This window comes from Rana temporaria, chromosome 12 (assembly GCF_905171775.1).
Source record: "Rana temporaria chromosome 12, aRanTem1.1, whole genome shotgun sequence".
Taxonomy (NCBI): domain Eukaryota; kingdom Metazoa; phylum Chordata; class Amphibia; order Anura; family Ranidae; genus Rana; species Rana temporaria.
In genome coordinates, this window is record NC_053500.1 from 135,271,408 (window position 1) to 135,289,545 (window position 18,138).

Sequence of the window (18,138 nt, forward strand, 5' to 3'; positions counted from 1 at the left end):
GAATGTGTCAGCTTTGTAGGGGTGGATATTAACATCTGCTCTGAAACTCTATTGAGGCATATTATATTGCTGGTTCAAACTCAGTACGGGCAAAGAACATAATTGAATATCGAGAAAAGAATGGACCGTTTTTGAACAGAGAGCAGCTGAAGTGTGTGAAGGGTCTGGGTCCAAAGACCTTCCAGCAATGCGTGGTATAAAAAAAAATTTTTTAATTAAAAGACTTCTGCTGAATTTCAATTGTTATACGATTGCCATCGGGAACGGAACAGGATGCCGAGAAACTGTGCGCTACTTTGCTGACCTGATTCAGAGGAGATTTTTTGCACCCCTTAATGTTGCCTACTGCATTACCAATGAAGCGGGTGCATCCATCTATAGCATTAGTCCAGATGCTGCCAAGGAGATGCCAGACCTAGATCCCGATCTGAGGAGTGCAGTTTCCATAGCGAGACGTGTACAAGATCCATTAGCTGAGCTTGTGAAAATTGAGCCTAAACACATTGGCGTCGGGATGTACCAGCACGATGTCTCACAGGTGCTTTTGAAAGGCACCCTGGACAGTGCGGTGGAGGAATGTGTCAGCTTTGTAGGCGTGGATATTAAACATCTTCTATAAAACTCTATTGAGGCATATTGCTGGTTCAAACTCAGTACGGGCAAAGAACATAATTGAATATCGAGAAAAGAATGGACCGTTTTTGAACGGAGAGCAGCTGAAATGTGTGAAGGGTCTGGGTCCAAAGACCTTCCAGCAATGCGTGGTATAAAAAAAAATTTTTTAATTAAAAGACTTCTGCTGAATTTCAATTGTAATACGATTGTCATCGGGAACAGAACAGGATGCCGAGAAACTGTGCGCTACTTTGCTGACCTGATTCAGAGGAGATTTTTGCACCCCTTAATGTTGCCTACTGCATTACCAATGAAGCGGGTGCATCCATCTATAGCGTTAGTCCAGATGCTGCCAAGGAGATGCCAGACCTAGATCCCAATCTGAGGAGTGCAGTTTCCATAGCGAGACGTGTACAAGATCCATTAGCTGAGCTTGTGAAAATTGAGCCTAAATATATTGGCGTCGGCAGGGCTTTTTTTCTCAAAGAATAGGTGCAGGAACTCCCCCCTACTGAGTCACTTCTTGCCTCCGCCCCTACCCACCTCTGAGCACCATCTCTTGCCAGTCATTCCCAGTACCGGCCCTTTTTAGAGAGTACAGAACCAAGTAAAATTGTACACTCCCTCAGTAACAATGGATTGCCCATTACAAAATACCACCCCTGCAACAATAGACCGCCAGCAACATCAACCGATTTCCAGCAGTCAGCAACAACTGACCCCCTGCCAGCCACAATAGACCCCCTCAGCAACAATAGACCCCCACACAAAAATAGATTCCCCAGCATATCCCAGTACCCCTTGCCATCACATACATTCAGTGCTGAAGGTGCCGGAACTGCGTTCCCCCACGTTCCCGCTGAAAAAAAGCCCTGGGCGTCGGGATGTACCAGCACGATGTCTCACAGGTGCTTTTGAAAGGCACCCTGGACAGTGCGGTGGAGGAATGGGTCAGCTTTGTAGGCGTGGATATTAACATCTGCTCTGAAACTCTATTGAGGCATATTGCTGGTTCAAACTCAGTACGGGCAAAGAACATAATTGAATGTCGAGAAAAGAATGGACTGTTTTTGAACAGAGAGCAGCTGAAGTGTGTGAAGGGTCTGTTCATCCGCTGGCACCCGCAATCACATAGGGACCAATGTATGTCCTGTTTTCATCCGCAAACGGATGGATGAAAATGCGGACATACTATCCGCACATGTGAAAGGGGCCTAGAGGAACCTATTTAGAAAATAAAAAACTAACCTTTACAACCCCTTTAAATGAGTGTTATAACCGGTGTCTTAAATATTGCCTAAGAAACCCATGCCAATGTGCCATGTTTAGGGTATCTTTCCTTACAGTATACCTCTATGACCCTAAAAGTGGGATAGTTATATCCACACTCTTCAAAGGTTTACTATAGGCCAACGCTGTATCCTGGTCTAGGCCAACAAAGCCCAGGGCAGTACTTTGCAGGGGGCAGCACGGAAAGATTCCCTGCCGGCTTGCGCTACACTGTTGGTGTAACGCAAGCTGCTTCTAATTTTGACTGTCCTATCATCCTGGACCACAAACCTTCCTCACTGTGCTATATGTTTTATGCTAAACCACTGACATGTTATATCTTCTTAGTCCTCTCCATAAAATTATCAGAAATTTGTGCTTAAAGTAGAACTATAGGCAACACTTTTTATTTTTATTTTTTTCATTTTGGATAGACGAAGGGAGGGTTACAGCCCCTGTCAGTTTATTTTTTACCATCCCTGTCTCACTGCAGAGATTTCCCTTCACTTCCTGCCCCATAGCCAAACAGGAAGTGAGAGGAAATGTATGCAAATTAAGGGAATCCAATGTCCCCACGCAAACATTTTAGGGTGGGTCTTAAACAGAAAGGGGTGTGGCCTTGACAGGAAGGGGTGGGTCATGTTTAAATTAGGGGTGACCGAGTTTAGTCAGGCCTAGGGCAGCACAAATCCTAAATACACTACTGCTATAGGCACCAAAATAACTTTAGCTTAATGAAGCAGATCCCATGTGTTAGGAAGCTTTCTCTACTTCATGTGGGGCCCCTCATGTAGGTTCCTTCTGTCCGGGCTGAATAAAGGTGGGTTCCTTTTTTTTGGGTAACTGTGGCAGCGCACATTTTTGCACATGTATAAATATATATGTTATAAGCAATTGTGTTTCTTATATATTGTTTTTGTTTCTTTGATAAAGCTGGCTGTTTAAAGTTTGGTGGTCATAGCGTACTCCACTGAGGAAACCAAGTTGGCGAAATATATCGGGATATGACATCTCACCTGACCACCGCTATCAGAATTGGGAACACCAGCGACCCATGCAGTCTATGACATCTGTTTGATTAATTTGTTTTGTTTTTATGTAAATTAGTTACCTGATATATTTTAATAAAAATTTTTTTATTTATTGATGTTGACATTGTGATATTTCAGCACCGCTATAATCCATTACCTTCTTTTCCTACATCTCCATATTGGCTATTTTATCCTGCATTTTGCAGTGTGATCTTTAATATCGTTCGGCATTTATTGAAGAAACCCGTGTTAGGCCGCGTACACACGATCGGTCAAAACCGATGAAAACGGACTGAATGATAGTTAGTATGCAAAGGCATTGGTCAAAAGGTCAGAATCAAGTCGATGCATGCTTGGAAGCATTGAACTTTGTTTTATTCGTTTTACGTCACCGCGTTCTGACACGATCGTTTTTTTAACCGATGGTGTGTAGGCACATCAGACTGTCAGTCGGCGTCGTCAGTTAACCGATGAAAACTGTCCTTCGGACCGTTCTCGTCGGATGGACTGATCGTGTGTACGCGGCCTTATGTGTTACATGAGTGTCATATAACAAGTGTCTTTAACCACTTGACACCCACCCGCCGTCAAATGACGGCGGGCGGAATGCTCTATAGCATAACATTTAACTTTTCTCTGCTCGGTCTCACACACAGCCGCCCTGCCTCCTCCTAACCCCCGCGCCTGTATGACAGAACGCATCCCAGCATTTTTCTCACACACAGCCGCCCCGCCTCTTCATAACCCCGCGCCTGAATGCGAGTCCAATGCTGGGATGCGTTCTGTCATACAGGCGCGGGGCTTAGGAGGAGGCGGGGCGGCTGTGTGTGAGAAAAAAAAAGTTAAATGTTATGCTATTACAGCGGCTATACCGCTCGGTGATACCGCGGTCCTCCTTTACCCCAATGCTCTCTGCGATCGCTGGGAGGACAGCTCCCGATCAACAACGGCCTCCAGCAGTGCTCGCCCCCCCCCCCCTCTCCCAGGCAGCCCAGCTCCTCGCCGGACCTCATTTTCCACTCGCAAAATGCGAGTAGGCGAGTGGAAAATTTGAGGTCTGTGCTAAAGGTTCAATTTACAGAGAACTCAGAGGAGATTACAAACCTCTACAGTGAGAAAATTCTGATGGGAAAATTAAACACTTTTTTCATGGCTGTGGTGTAACTAGGGCTGCCTGGCCTGCATCCATTCAATGGACAGAAACAAAAATGATTCAACGCCTAATGGCAGAGAAACTAAAGGTGTATGGTATGGTCTATACCAGGGGTAGTGAATTAAAATTCAGGGGGTCCGGTCAGAAAAAAATTCTCCTAGCTGAGGACCGAGTGTCACATTGGTGCTTTGACTTCACATGATATCCTCCACATGGCAGCCTCCTGTACACGTCACAGGTCCCTCATCTCAGACCCCCATCACAGACTGGTCCCCCCCCCCATCACAGACTGGTCCCCCCCCCCATCACAGACTGGTCCCCCCCCCCATCACAGACTGGTCCCCCCCATCACAGACTGGTCCCCCCCCATCACAGACTGGCCCCCCCATCACAGACTGGCCCGCCCCCATCACAGACTGGTCCCCCCCCACATCACAGACTGGCCCCCCCATCACAGACTGGTCCCCCCAACACAGACTGGTCCTTTCTGCCACACTGAGCTCCTCCTGCACGTTCCCCTTGCTGCTAGGGGTGCCTCCTGTACCGTTCTTGCCTATGCCCCAGTTCGGCTGTTTTTGTTTATTCTGATGTAGCCTTAACATATATATTTTCTTTTTCTGTTTCAATATTTTATTGGATTTTCAAAAATTGTAACAAGCCGTGGTTTGTCCACGCAGGGGCGACATTGAACAGATAAATAAGGAAGTAGCGCATGAACGCGTAATGAATAACAAATCAGCGCTGAAAATCATCAGCGGCACGCAGCCAGTGCCAGTACTGCTTTCCGTCCCAGTGTTTTAAAATGTACAGCACCCCTGGCTTCTCTCTAGACGTGCACTTCTCCCTTCCTGCCACTGGGTGCTGCTTGTATATAAAAGTGAATTAGAATGTGATTCTAGAGCATCCCCAGTTTGCTCTTCCAGAGGCCTACTTCTTCTTCTGCTCCTCAAGGTATGTCACTGTTTGCTTATCTATATTGCAAATAGAAGTTTTCTGTAGAGTGTGCCCAAAGTCTTTATAATATTTGATGTTTCAATGGGGATGCCATGTGTAAAATAGAGGAACTTTTTAAATCACAGCCCAGACCTGCAGTCCAGGCTGAGTGAGGCCTCAGAGCACATGGCATTACTGTCTGTATTTAACTGCTTGATGGGCTTATTTTGGGCCTGGCTGGTTCACATGTATGTGTTTTGGTGGCCCACATTTGCACAGGCACAGCAGCCCATTCATTTGAATAAGGCTGCCATGCCTGTGATTCCTGGAAAAAAAAGAAAAGCGCATGTATCATGTAATAGGCTGTGCACATGGCACACCTCTGCCCATCAAGCAATGAAATACATCACCGTCTGTCCATTCTGCTTTATCACCATGTGACTTATCTGCAGTTCCTTCACCGGCAAACTTTTTAGATGTTTAGGTCACGCTTTTAAAAACACGTTTGTGTGCGCAGGAACTGCAGGTAAGTTGCATTGTGCAAAAGCAGAATGGATTTCAAGGCCACTGCATTTTTAACCACTTGCTTACTGGGCACATATACCCCCTTCCTGCCCAGGAGAAATTTCACCTTTCGGCACTGTCACGCTTTGAATAACAATTGCGCGGTCGTGCGACGTGGCTCCCAAACAAAATTGGCGTCCTTTTTTCCCCCCACAAAATAGAGCTTTCTTTTGGTGGTATTTGATCACCTCTGCGGTTTTTATTTTTTGTGCTATAAACAAAATAAGAGCGACAATTTTGAAAAAAAAAAAACAATGGCCCAGATTCAGGTACGATTTGCCCCTTTTTTACGGAGGCACAGGGCAGCGTTTTTGCCCTGCGCCCCCGCAAATTATCTGCACTGCGCGCGATTCACGGAGCAGTAGCTCCGTAAATTGCGTGTGCGCACTTTAAAATTGCCCTGCGTAAGGGCGCCTAATGTAAATGATCCCGTAGGGGGCGGGAATCATTTAAATTAGGCGCGCCGAGCGTAGAGCGCATGCTCCGTCGGGAAACTTTCCCGACGTGCATTGCGGCAAATGACGTCGCAAGGACGTCATTTGCTTCCAAGTGAACGTGAATGGCGTCCAGCGCCATTCACGAATCACTTACGCAAACGACGTGAAATTCAAATTTCAAGACGCGGGAACGGCGGGTATACTTTAGCATTGGCTGCCCCTACTATTAGAAGGGGCAGCCTTACGCTAAAGACGCCGTACGGCACCCCTCCGTTACGGGGCCAATGGCGACCGTTATTCGAGTGTGGGCGACTTCTAGGGCTCGAATGTTGAAGCCCAACACCGTCTCCCCACATACCCCGCTTTGGGGTAACCCCCTCCTCCCCCACCTGAACACGGTCCCTGACCCGGTGGTCTGGGCTCGGCGGGGCGTCCTTACCCTCCGGCATATTATGCCGGGAGGTGTGGTGATGCCCTTTCAGGAGCTGAGCCGGATCTACAAGGTTCCATCCTCCCTTACTTTTAGGTATGCACAACTCAAGCACGCTCTTGCAGCCCAGTTCCCGGAACCGGTTGCGCTCGAGTCGGACTCGATTGAGCGCCTCCTGATTTCGGGTGTCATGGGGAAGCCCCTTTCATCCCTATACCTACGTTTCACGGTAGCATACGACACTACCACGGCAGAGGCCCTGGCCAAATGGAATGCGGACATTCCGGATCTGGACGAGGAGATTTGGGAGGACTGTGTCTCTTCCTTTCTTCCGTCTATGATCGCCTCCAGAGACCGATTTATACAATTAAAATTTTTGCACCGGGCCTACTACACTCCGCAGAGATTGGCTAAGATTTATCCCTCCAGGAGCCCCAGGTGCACCAGGTGTTTGGGGGAAACGGGCTCGTTCCTTCACATGGTATGGTCCTGCCCCAAGCTAGCTTCGTATTGGGGGGAGGTGGCGGAGGTCCTCTCGCACCGTTGTGGGGTGGAGCTCGTAAGGGATCCGAAAGTGTTCCTCCTTAGTTACCTGGGCGAGGTTGAGGGTGACAGGTACACCAAACTGGGTATCACCTTTGCTTTGTTCTATGCCAGGAGGGAGATCCTGCTGCGCTGGCGGGGCACTGAGCTCCCCACAGTGTCCTCCTGGCTGGCTACGATTAATAGAGTTCTCCCACTCTATAGGTTGACGTATGAGAGCAGGAACTGTCCAGCCAAATTTGAAAAAATCTGGTCGAAGTGGATTGACTCACCTAACTGATCTGTTGATAACCCCCCTGTGATGGCCCCTGACTGAGGTGTCCCGCGGGTCGCTGCCCCCCCCCTCTCCTCCCCCCCCCTCTCCTTCCCCCCCTCCTTCTCCTTCACCTCCCTCTCCTTCCCCCCCCCTCCCCTGCCCTTGTCCTTGTTGTCTCCCCTGCCTTTCTACCTCCCTCCTGCGGTTGGTGCCCCGAGACTGGCACTTGTTTTATTCATGAAGTCTGTCCTGTGAGTTGTGTGGCCGGCCTACTATCCCACCATAGCTATGCTATATATATGCTGATTTACTATGATTGTGTAATCACTCTGCTGCCCTTGTGGCTTGTACTGTCGTTGATTTGTGTGTGTCTTTGTTGTCTGTCTTCAAAATAAAAAAAATTTTACTGTTAAAAAAAAAAAAAAAGACGCCGTACGGAAACTCCGTAACTTGTGTACGCAGGGCCCGCGCAACATTGTGAATCGGTGTTAGTATGCAATTTGCATACTATACACTGAGCACAATGGGAGCGTCCCCTAGCGGTCATCGCAAGAATGCAGCCTAAAATTTGCGTATAATAAGAGCCTTATGCCACGCAGATTTTAGGCTGCAGTTGGCGTTACGATGTTCCTGAATCAGGAGCATTCGTAACGCCGGAGCAAGTAAGTAATTGCGCTGTGTAACCTATGGTTACGCAGGCGCAATTGCTTCTTGAATCTGGGCCAATATTTTTTACTTTTTGCTATAATAAATATCCCATTAAAAAATTTTTTTTTTTTTTTTTCAGTTTGGTCCGATACGTATTCTTCTACATATTTTTGGTATAAAAAAATAATTAAAAGACTTCTGCTGAATTTCAATTGTTATACGATTGCCATCGGGAACAGAACAGGATGCCGAGAAACTGTGCGCTACTTTGCTGACCTGATTCAGAGGAGATTTTTTGCACCCCTTAATGTTGCCTACTGCATTACCAATGAAGCGGGTGCATCCATCTATAGCGTTAGTCCAGATGCTGCCAAGGAGATGCCAGACCTAGATCCCGATCTGAGGAGTGCAGTTTCCATAGCGAGACGTGTACAAGATCCATTAGCTGAGCTTGTGAAAGTTGAGCCTAAACACATTGGCGTCGGGATGTACCAGCACGATGTCTCACAGGTGCTTTTGAAAGGCACCCTGGACAGTGCGGTGGAGGAATGTGTCAGCTTTGTAGGGGTGGATATTAACATCTGCTCTGAAACTCTATTGAGGCATATTGCTGGTTCAAACTCAGTACGGGCAAAGAACATAATTGAATATCGAGAAAAGAATGGACCGTTTTTGAACAGAGAGCAGCTGAAGTGTGTGAAGGGTCTGGGTCCAAAGACCTTCCAGCAATGCGTGGTATGAAAAAAAAAAAATTAAATTAAAAGACTTCTGCTGAATTTCAATTGTAATACGATTGCCATCGGGAACGGAACAGGATGCCGAGAAACTGTGCGCTACTTTGCTGACCTGATTCAGAGGAGATTTTTTGCACCCCTTAATGTTGCCTACTGCATTACCAATGAAGCGGGTGCATCCATCTATAGCGTTAGTCCAGATGCTGCCAAGGAGATGCCAGACCTAGATCCCGATCTGAGGAGTGCAGTTTTCATAGCGAGACGTGTACAAGATCCATTAGCTGAGCTTGTGAAAGTTGAGCCTAAACACATTGGCGTCGGGATGTACCAGCACGATGTCTCACAGGTGTTTTTGAAAGGCACCCTGGACAGTGCGGTGGAGGAATGGGTCAGCTTTGTAGGGGTGGATATTAACATCTGCTCTGAAACTCTATTGAGGCATATTGCTGGTTCAAACTCAGTACGGGCAAAGAACATAATTGAATGTTGAGAAAAGAATGGACCGTTTTTGAACAGAGAGCAGCTGAAGTGTGTGAAGGGTCTGGGTCCAAAGACCTTCCAGCAATGCGTCGGATTTATACGAATTAACCAGGAACAGGGACCGAAGAGCAGATGAGAACTCAAATATTTCTGGACCCTGTGCACAATCATCCCACATCGCTGCTCCCAAACAGGGCAAAAAAAATTTGCAAAATCTGCACTCAATGTTCCAGCCAAGCCAAATCCACTGGATCAGACTTGTATTCATCCTGAGTCGTACAGCATAGCAGCAAGGTTATTGAGTCTCGTAAGTGGAAGTGCTGAAGACATCGGATCAGAAAAAGGGGCAAATTAATGAGTTCGTCCAAAGAGAAGGAGTTGATAAATGATCTGAGAAGTTGAAGACGACTGTGCTCACATTGCAGCTAATTATAGACGGTCTCTGCCAACCTGAAGGCTATGACATTCATACAGCATTTGATAAATCGGATTTCAAGACCAATATCATCAGCATGGAAGACCTGAAGATTGGAACTATTCTCACTGGGAAGGTTGAAAGTGCCACATTATTTGGAGTTTTTGTGGACGTTGGTGTAGGAAAAGCTGGGCTAATCCCTATGCAATATATAACCAAGGATAAACTCTGCAAGGAGAAAAGACAGAGAAGTCTTGGGCTTGGACCTGGAGAGCGTGTGGAGGTTCGAGTTCTAAGTGTTGATGCTCGACAGTCAAGAATTGCACTTGAACTTTTGCGTGTTTTAAAATGAGGTTTGGCGGACTCAGTAGATGCACTCAGTTCTGTTTTTAAATATGAAGTGCCTTTTTTTTTGTATCCCCAGCCCGGGAATAAATTGCCGTGGCCTTTTACCAGGATCGCGGCGAGCTGCGGGCAGGATGTTTTAGGCGAGGCTTCGGCCTTGTCCGTGGATCGCCGGTCCTAAGTTTTTAGGTGAGGCCGCGGCTTTGGCCTAGTCCGCGGCCTTTTCCCAGGATCGCGGCGGACTAGACCGAAGCCGCGGCCTCGCCTAAAACATCTTGCCCGCAACTCGCCGCAATGCTGTGATGCCGCTCGCGGCCTTTTCCCAGGATCGCGGCGAGCAGGATGTTTTAAGCGAGGCTTCGGCCTAGTCCGCGAGCGGCATCCTGATCAAAGTCACCACACACTTTTACAGAGGCTTTTTCCAGATCTGCCAGGCTGAAGAGAAAAGTTGCTTTACGCCCCAGTTGCATGAAGATGGGAGTATGAAAATAAATAATACATTTTCTATACACACACTCTAACCTATTGGCCACCCATTGTTCTTGGTGTGAGATGCACCATTAGATATTTGTGTTGCATTGTTGTCTTTTATTCTAATGCAGGCAGCGTTTCTATGGAATCACAGTAAAATCAATCAGGACCTGACACTAGAAGAACGGAGGGGGACTAATGGGGACTAAGGAAAAAGGTTGGGACCTGACACTAGGCCAGTCGGCTGTCTGTTTCTTTCAAGATAGAGGTATATCTGTTTTTTTTTTCTTTTGTATATATTTACCTTTTAAAATTGCTTGGCTATGTTTATTGGTCACATGATCTGTGACCAATGAATATCCATAAGTAGGGTGATAAATATACATCACTTAGGGAGGCACTTTATATAACAGGAATTTTTAGGTGTTTTTTCTTTCTTCTTTTAGTTATTGGGTTTGGAATGCACTTTTACAGAGACATTTTCCAGATTTTTTTTTTTGAAGAACCCATGTACGGGAAAGAAGCTGAAGGTGAGCAAATAGTTTACAATAAGCTCCATTGTTGACCTTTTGAGACTTTTTTATTTTATTTAATCTTGCCTCGGATTATCCTGAACGCGCTAAGCAGCTCAATCCTTTTCTTCCAGAAACATCCTGAGTTTCCCAAGAAGCCCCTGACCTCCTACTTCCGCTTCTTTATGCAGAAGAGAGCAAATTATGCCAAGCTGCATCCAGAGATGAGCAACTTGGACCTCACCAAGATCCTTTCTAAAAAATATAAAGAGTTGCCAGAGAAGAAAAAGGTAACGTAACACAACATTTGGTTTGAATGGGTTGACCCTTAAAAGTGAGATATATGGCAGACCTAAACACATATGGACGGTTATACATACTTTTAGGCCGGGTACACACGGGCAAACATGTACGATGAAACCGGTCCGTCGGACCGTTTTCACCGTACATGTCTGCCCGGGGACTTCTGTACGATGGCTGTACTAACCATCGTACAGAAGTCCGCGCGTAAACAATACGCGTGGCGTGTCCGCGCCATCGCCGCGCCGATGACGTGGGCGGGCCTGCCTTTTAAATGCTTCCACGCATGCGTCAAAGTCTTTAGACGCATGCGAGGGACGGTGGGCACTCGGACATGTACGGTAGGTCTGTACAGACGACCATACATGTCCGAGCGGGCAGGATTCCAGCGGACGGTTTTAAAACAAGTCCAGGAATATTTGCCCGCTGGGAAAAGGCCCGGCGGGCAAATGTTTGCTGGAATTCTGCCCGCTCGCGCCTACACACGACCGAACATGTATGCTGAAACTGGTCCGCGATTTTTATTTAAATTTTTTTTTTTACCAAAAATATGTAGAAGAATACGTTTTGGCAAAAGGGGGAATAAATATTTTTATATATATTTTTATTATTAATAAACGTGAACAAGCCAAAGGTCAAGGGTCACAAGCAGGCAGGGATAGTCGAGAACATGCCAAAGGTCAGGGTCATAAGCAAGCGGGGATGGTCGGGAACACGCCAAGATCGGGAACACGCCAAGATCGGTAACAGAGACAAACATAAAGCACACAGCAAGCAGGAAACCAAACACACAATAGTTGAACGGCAAGGCAGGCTTGGAGAACACGGTGTTAAATAGTGGTTCCTGTTGAGGCGAGGGTGGAGCCACACTGAGGGAAGATTACTTTACCATGCAGGTGTGAGGAGGCAAACCCTAAGGCTGATTCACAGACAAGGTAAGAGACAGACAGGTCATGAAGGTATTACTGCAAGGTCATGACAAGTACCCATTTAAATGATCACTGAACTATATCTACATCACCACTTTTTAGTGCTTTGTTCCATAGGAAACCTACCTTGTTAAATGGACTGTAGTGCAAATCTTCAAAAAGCACTCTAAATGCATCGGTGTGAATCCAGCCTTACACACACACTGCTTGTATTCATTAACAGTAGAATTCGGCTTCTTGGAATTGGAGCGTCGGCAGAACACCCTCTCAGCCCTGCTTCACACCTATGCATTTTTTTTGGTGCGTTTTAAGTTTTGCAAAAGCACACTACTACAGTCCATTTAACATGGTTTCCTGTAGTAGTTGACATCTGTGCATTTTATGGAAAGGGCCATGGATTTTTTTTCTGTTTTTTGGTTACCTATAATTAAATTGATCAAAATAAGCATGTATTTAAAAGCGCAAAATGCACCTGCCATATGAAAACTGTAACCTGCATAGCAGGTTTGAATCAGGCCTTAGCGAATGAATGCCTAGATATCACAACATTTACACCTGCCTTTGAGAGATCAAAGACCTGAAACCGTGTGTGGGCCAGGTTTTGGTAGATAAAAAATGTGTCAAGTGATTTTCACATTTCCAGTGGGATGTTTCCAGCGCACTCTTGCAACAGCGAACAAATGCTGCAGCCTGTAGTGAATAGTGGGTGTATACTTTTTATATACAAAAATAAATTAATCTCATGAACACTAAATACACATATTAAGTTAAAAAAAACGATTTAGACATGGGAAAATTAAGGTATACCAAGTTCAGGAAAGCAAACTCTAAATTCGAAATAATTTCTTCATAGGATATGGATATCAGAATGTTTTTCAGCAAAAAAGGGGCATCGGGAAAAGCTGAGCCTGAGTCTCAGGAAGAAGCCGTGAGTACCGATCAAATTTCAGAATGTGAGGACAGTATTTTACTTGCAGAGGAAGGCACTAGTACCACAACAGATACAGAAGTGGGTGATGGGTCCATTGATATGACTGCAGCAGTGTTGCCAACCGTTCGTATTCTTACGGACAGTTCGTAAAAACGGGCACTTTTTTCCCCCGTTCGTAAATGTCCATGGTTGCGGGAATGTGCCAGTAAAAATAGTCGAGATCGGTTCGGCTTGGAACTGCGCATGGAGATTGGAGGCAGGGGGTGATGGTGGCTGCGGTGGCACCACAGAGGGGAATGGAGGCAGGGGGTGATGGTGGCTGCGGTGGCACCACAGAGGGGAATGGAGGCAGGGGGTGATGGTGGCTGCGGTGGCACCGCAGAGGGGAATGGAGGCAGGGGGTGTTAGTGGCACCGCATAGGGGGGTGGTGGCACCACAGAGCGTGGGGGGGTGGAGGCAGGGGGAGATTGTGGCACTGCAGAAGGGGGTGAAGGCAGGGGGTGTTGGAGGCAGGGGTTGTTGGCACTGCAGAGGGGGATGGAGGCAGGGGGAGATTGGAGACCGGGGGCCTGGGGGAGATTGGAGGCAGGGGGGTGAAGGCAGGGGGTGTTGGTGGCAGAGGGGGATGTGACTAAATAATATTCCCTTATATTGAAAATAACAAATATTTTTTTTACCTAAATATCTACCTTAAATCACATTGCTATTTGCCTAGCGTACTTGTTTGTAGCCTAAATACTGAAATTTGCACCTAAAAATTAAATTTAGTAACTTTTGTGAAATGCCAGTAAAAATGTGGGTGCGCCAGTAAATTTCGGGTGTCGTGCCAGTAAATTTCAATCTGGTAGGTTGGCAACACTGGACTGCAGTTTGTGATGTTACTGATATAGGAGATGTGGATAGTTGTCCCATGCAGCCTAAACTATAGCAATATCCTTATGAAATGTTTGGTTCACAAAAGCGATCATTCCAATTCCACTGGTTTGAAAGATATTATTGGCTAGAATATTCCTGCAAAAAAAGCAGGAACAGGAGGTGAGAAATTCAGACAAATAAAACATTTAGAAGGGAAATTGAAGGAAAAGGCAAGTGAACCAACAATGCACTAGCTTAAGGGCTCTTTCACACGGGGCGGATCAGTAATGATCCGCCTCCGTGTGTCAGTAAGCTCATCGGGGATCGCTCCGTAAATCCCTGCTGAGCCGTCGGATGACGGGGCGGTCTCCGCACATTGTGCAGGGACTGCCCTGTCTTTTCTCTGCTCTCCCCTATGGGGGAGCGGATGAACACGGGCCGTGTGTCTGTGTTCATCCGATTCGATCCGCAGACGGAAGAAATCGGATCTTTGCGGAGGCGGGTGATTATGGGTGCCAGCGGATGTTCATCCGCTGGCACCCGCAATCACATAGGGACCAATGTATGTCCCGTTTTCATCCGCAAACGGATGGATGAAAATGCGGACATACTATCCGCACATGTGAAAGGAACCTATTTAGAAAATAAAAAACTACCGTATTTTTCGCCGTATAAGACGCACCCAATTTTAAAGGAGGAAAATCTAGAAAAAAAAGATTCTGACCCAAATACTGTAGTAAAATATTTGCCCCCCACTCGTCATCACCATCACACCACCCCCACATTAGTAATAGCCAGTAACATTGCCCCCACATAATAATAGCCAGTAACATTGCCCCCACATAATATTAGCCAGTAACATTGCCCCCACATAATAGCCAGTAACATTGCCCCCACATAATAGCCAGTAACATTGCCCCCACATAATAGCCAGTAACATTGCCCCCACATAATATTAGCCAGTAACATTGCCCCCACATAATAGCCAGTAACATTGCCCCCACATAATAGCCAGTAACATTGCCCCCACATGTTAGCCAGTAACATTGCCCCCCCATGTTAGCCAGTAACATTGCCCCCACATAGCCAGCAACATTGCCCCCACATGTTAGCCAGTAACATTGCCCCCACATAGCCAGCCAGTAACATTGCCCCCACATGTTAGCCAGTAACATTGCCCCCACATGTTAGCCAGTAACATTGCCCCCACATGTTAGCCAGTAACATTGCCCCCACATGTTAGCCAGTAACATTGCCCCCACATAGCCAGCCAGTAACATTGCCCCCACATGTTAGCCAGTAACATTGCCCCCACATAGCCAGCCAGTAACATTGCCCCCACATAGCCAGCCAGTAACATTGCCCCCACATAGCCAGCCAGTAACATTGCCCCCACATAGCCAGCCAGTAACATTGCCCCCACATAGCCAGCCAGTAACATTGCCCCCACATAGCCAGCCAGTAACATTGCCCCCACATGTTAGCCAGTAACATTGCCCCCACATGTTAGCCAGTAACATTGCCCCCACATGCCAGCCAGTAACATTGCCCCCACATAGCCAGCCAGTAACATTGCCCCCACATAGCCAGCCAGTAACATTGCCCCCACATAGCCAGCCAGTAACATTGCCCCCACATGTTAGACAGTAACATTGCCCCCACATGTTAGACAGTAACATTGCCCCCACATAGCCAGCCAGTAACATTGCCCCCAACTCACTGTTGCAGATCGCTCTGGTAGGAATAGAAGATCCCACGCGAGTACCAAGATGGCCGACCGCTCCGGGGCTAGGCCAAAGCCGCGGCCTTTCCTAAGACCGCGGCGGCGGTGCGCTCCGCTCCGCGGATCGGTGAGTAAAAAAAAGGTATATTCGTCGTATAAGACGCACCAACTTTCCCCCCCCCAGTTTTGGGGAAGAAAAAGTGCGTCTTATAAGGCGAAAAAAACGGTAACCTTTACAACCCCTTTAAATGAGTGTTATAACAGGTGTCTTAAATATTGCCTAAGAAACCCATGCCAATGTGCCATGTTTAGGGTATCTTTCCTTACAGTATACCTCTATGACCCTAAAAGTGGGATAGTTATATCCACACTCTTCAAAGGTTTACTATAGGCCAACACTGTATCCTGGTCTAGGCCAACAAGGCCCAGGCCTAAAACAGTACTTTGCAGGGGGCAGCACGGAAAGGTTCCCTGCCAGCTTGCGCTACACTGTTAGTGTAACACAAGCTGCTTCTAATTTTGACTGTCCTATCATCCTGGACCACAAACCTTCCTCACTGTGCTATGTTTTATGCTGCACCACTGACATGTTATATCTTCTTAGTCCTCTCCATAAAATTATCAGAAATTAGTGCCTAAAGTAGAACTATAGGCAACACTTTTTATTTATTTTTTCATTTTGGATAGACGAAGGGAGGGTTACAGCCCCTGTCAGTTTATTTTTTTATCACTGCAGAGATTTCCCTTCACTTCCTGCCCCATAGCCAAACAGGAAGTGAGAGGAAATGTATGCAAATTAAGGCAATCCAATGTCCCCACGCAAACATTTTAGGGTGGGTCTTAAACAGAAAGGGGTGTGGCCTTGACAGGAAGGGGTGGGTCATGTTTAAATTAGGGGTGACCGAGTTTAGTCAGGCCTAGGGCAGCACAAATCCTAAATACACTACTGCTATAGGCACCAAAATAACTTTAACTTAATGAAGCAGATCCCATGTGTTAGGAAGCTTTCTCTACTTCATGTGGGGCCCCTCATGTAGGTTCCTTCTGTCCGGGCTGAATAAAGGTAGGTTCCTTTTTTTTCGGTGACTGTGGCAGCGCACATTTTTGCACATGTATAAATATATATATATGTTATAAGCAATTGTGTTTCTTATATATTGATTTTGTTTCTTTGATAGAGCTGGCTGTTTAAAGTTTGGTGGTCATAGCGTACTCCACTGAGGAAACCAAGTTGGCGAAATATATCGGGATATGACATCTCACCTGACCACTGCTATCAGAATTGGGAACACCAGCGACCCATGCAGTCTATGACATCTGTTTGATTAATTTGTTTTGTTTTTATGTAAATATTTCTACTATATATTCTGTACATTAGTTACCTGATATATTTTAATAAAAAAATTAAGTTTTATTGATGTTGACATTGTGATATTTCAGCACCGCTATAATCCATTACCTCTTTTTCCTACATCTCCATATTGGCTATTTTTATCCTGCATTTTGCAGTGTGATCTTTGCTATCGTTTGGCATTTATTGAAGAAACCCGTGTTAGGGCGCGTACACACGATCGGTCAAAACCGATGAAAACGGACTGAACGTCCGTTTCATCGGCCCAAACCGATCGTGTGTGGGCCCCATCGGTCAGTTATCCTTCGGTCAAAAAAAAGAGAACTTGCTTTAAAATTGAACCGATGGACGCCTGACCGATGGGTCAAAAACGATCGTTGGTATGCAAAGGCATTGGTCAAAAGGCCGCGCATGCTCAGAATCAAGTCGACGCATGCTTGGAAGCATTGAACTACGTATTATTCAGCACGTAGTGTGTTTTACGTCACCGCGTTCTGACACGATAGTTTTTTTAACCGATGGTGTGTAGGCACATCAGACCGTCAGTCGGCTTCGCCAGTTAACCGATAAACGGTCCTTAGGACCGTTCTCGTCGGATGGACTGATCGTGTGTACGCGGCCTTATGTGTTACATGAGTGTCATATAACAAGTGTCTTTAATATTGCCTAAGACCTCCATGAGGCATGGGTTCATTGAGGTAGACTGGAAGGAGAGAATAACCTAAACATGGCATAGGCCATGCCATGTTTTGGGTATTTTCTCCTTCCAGTCTACCTCTATGACCCTTGGGCCTGGTTCACACCTATGCATTGTTTGTGCTTTTTCCATTTTGCAGATTTGCATTGCACTATTTAACATGGTTTCCTATGGAGCAAATTCTGTAGTGCAAATCTGCAAAATGCACTATAAATGCATAGGTGTCAATCAGGCTTAAAAGGTATACTGTAGGCACCAACATAACTTTATCTTAATGAAGCATGCAGTCTCACTGCTCAATTCTATGCCATTTAGCAGTTAAATCACTGATTTTTTTTTCTTTTTTTTTTGTCTTTCGCACCCCTGCCTTGTGTGACTCACACAGCCAGGCCATTAGGATTTTTCTGTCAAGAGACATCCAATGTTTAGACTTCCTTTATTGTACATTGGGGTTGGTTTTCTAAAACGGGAGAGTGCAAAATGTGGTGCATCTGTGCATAGTAACCAATCAGCTT

The 18,138-nt window shown here is 46.2% G+C and overlaps 1 protein-coding gene, 1 long non-coding RNA gene and 1 pseudogene across 2 annotated transcripts; all 3 read left to right on the top strand.

Annotated features, from left to right (window-relative positions):
- The first annotated feature begins 219 nt into the window (after positions 1-219).
- LOC120918935 (S1 RNA-binding domain-containing protein 1-like) lies at positions 220-9,188 on the top strand. Its single transcript, XM_040330837.1, has 3 exons — positions 220-538; positions 1,524-1,716; positions 8,583-9,188. The coding sequence occupies exons 1-3, from the start codon at positions 407-409 to the stop codon at positions 8,618-8,620; spliced, it is 363 nt and encodes a 120-aa protein (XP_040186771.1). The 5' UTR covers positions 220-406; the 3' UTR covers positions 8,621-9,188.
- On the top strand, positions 8,642-10,823 carry LOC120918934 (annotated as a pseudogene).
- A 1,597-nt stretch (positions 10,824-12,420) lies between these two features.
- Positions 12,421-16,989, top strand: LOC120918936. The gene is made up of 2 exons (XR_005744486.1): positions 12,421-12,993; positions 16,754-16,989. It is a non-coding gene; the product is annotated as an uncharacterized LOC120918936 (long non-coding RNA).
- Positions 16,990-18,138: the final 1,149 nt, after the last annotated feature.

Bases quoted from the DNA above. Each gene is read 5' to 3' on its own strand.
- LOC120918935 (XM_040330837.1), top strand. From the start codon at position 407: ATGCCAGACCTAGATCCCGATCTGAGGAGTGCAGTTTCCATAGCGAGA. The intron at 539-1,523 runs GTGCTTTTGAAA...GATGTCTCACAG, and splicing joins ACCAGCACGATGTCTCACAG to GTGCTTTTGAAAGGCACCCT. The intron at 1,717-8,582 runs GTCTGTTCATCC...AGTGTGTGAAGG, and splicing joins GCAGCTGAAGTGTGTGAAGG to GTCTGGGTCCAAAGACCTTC.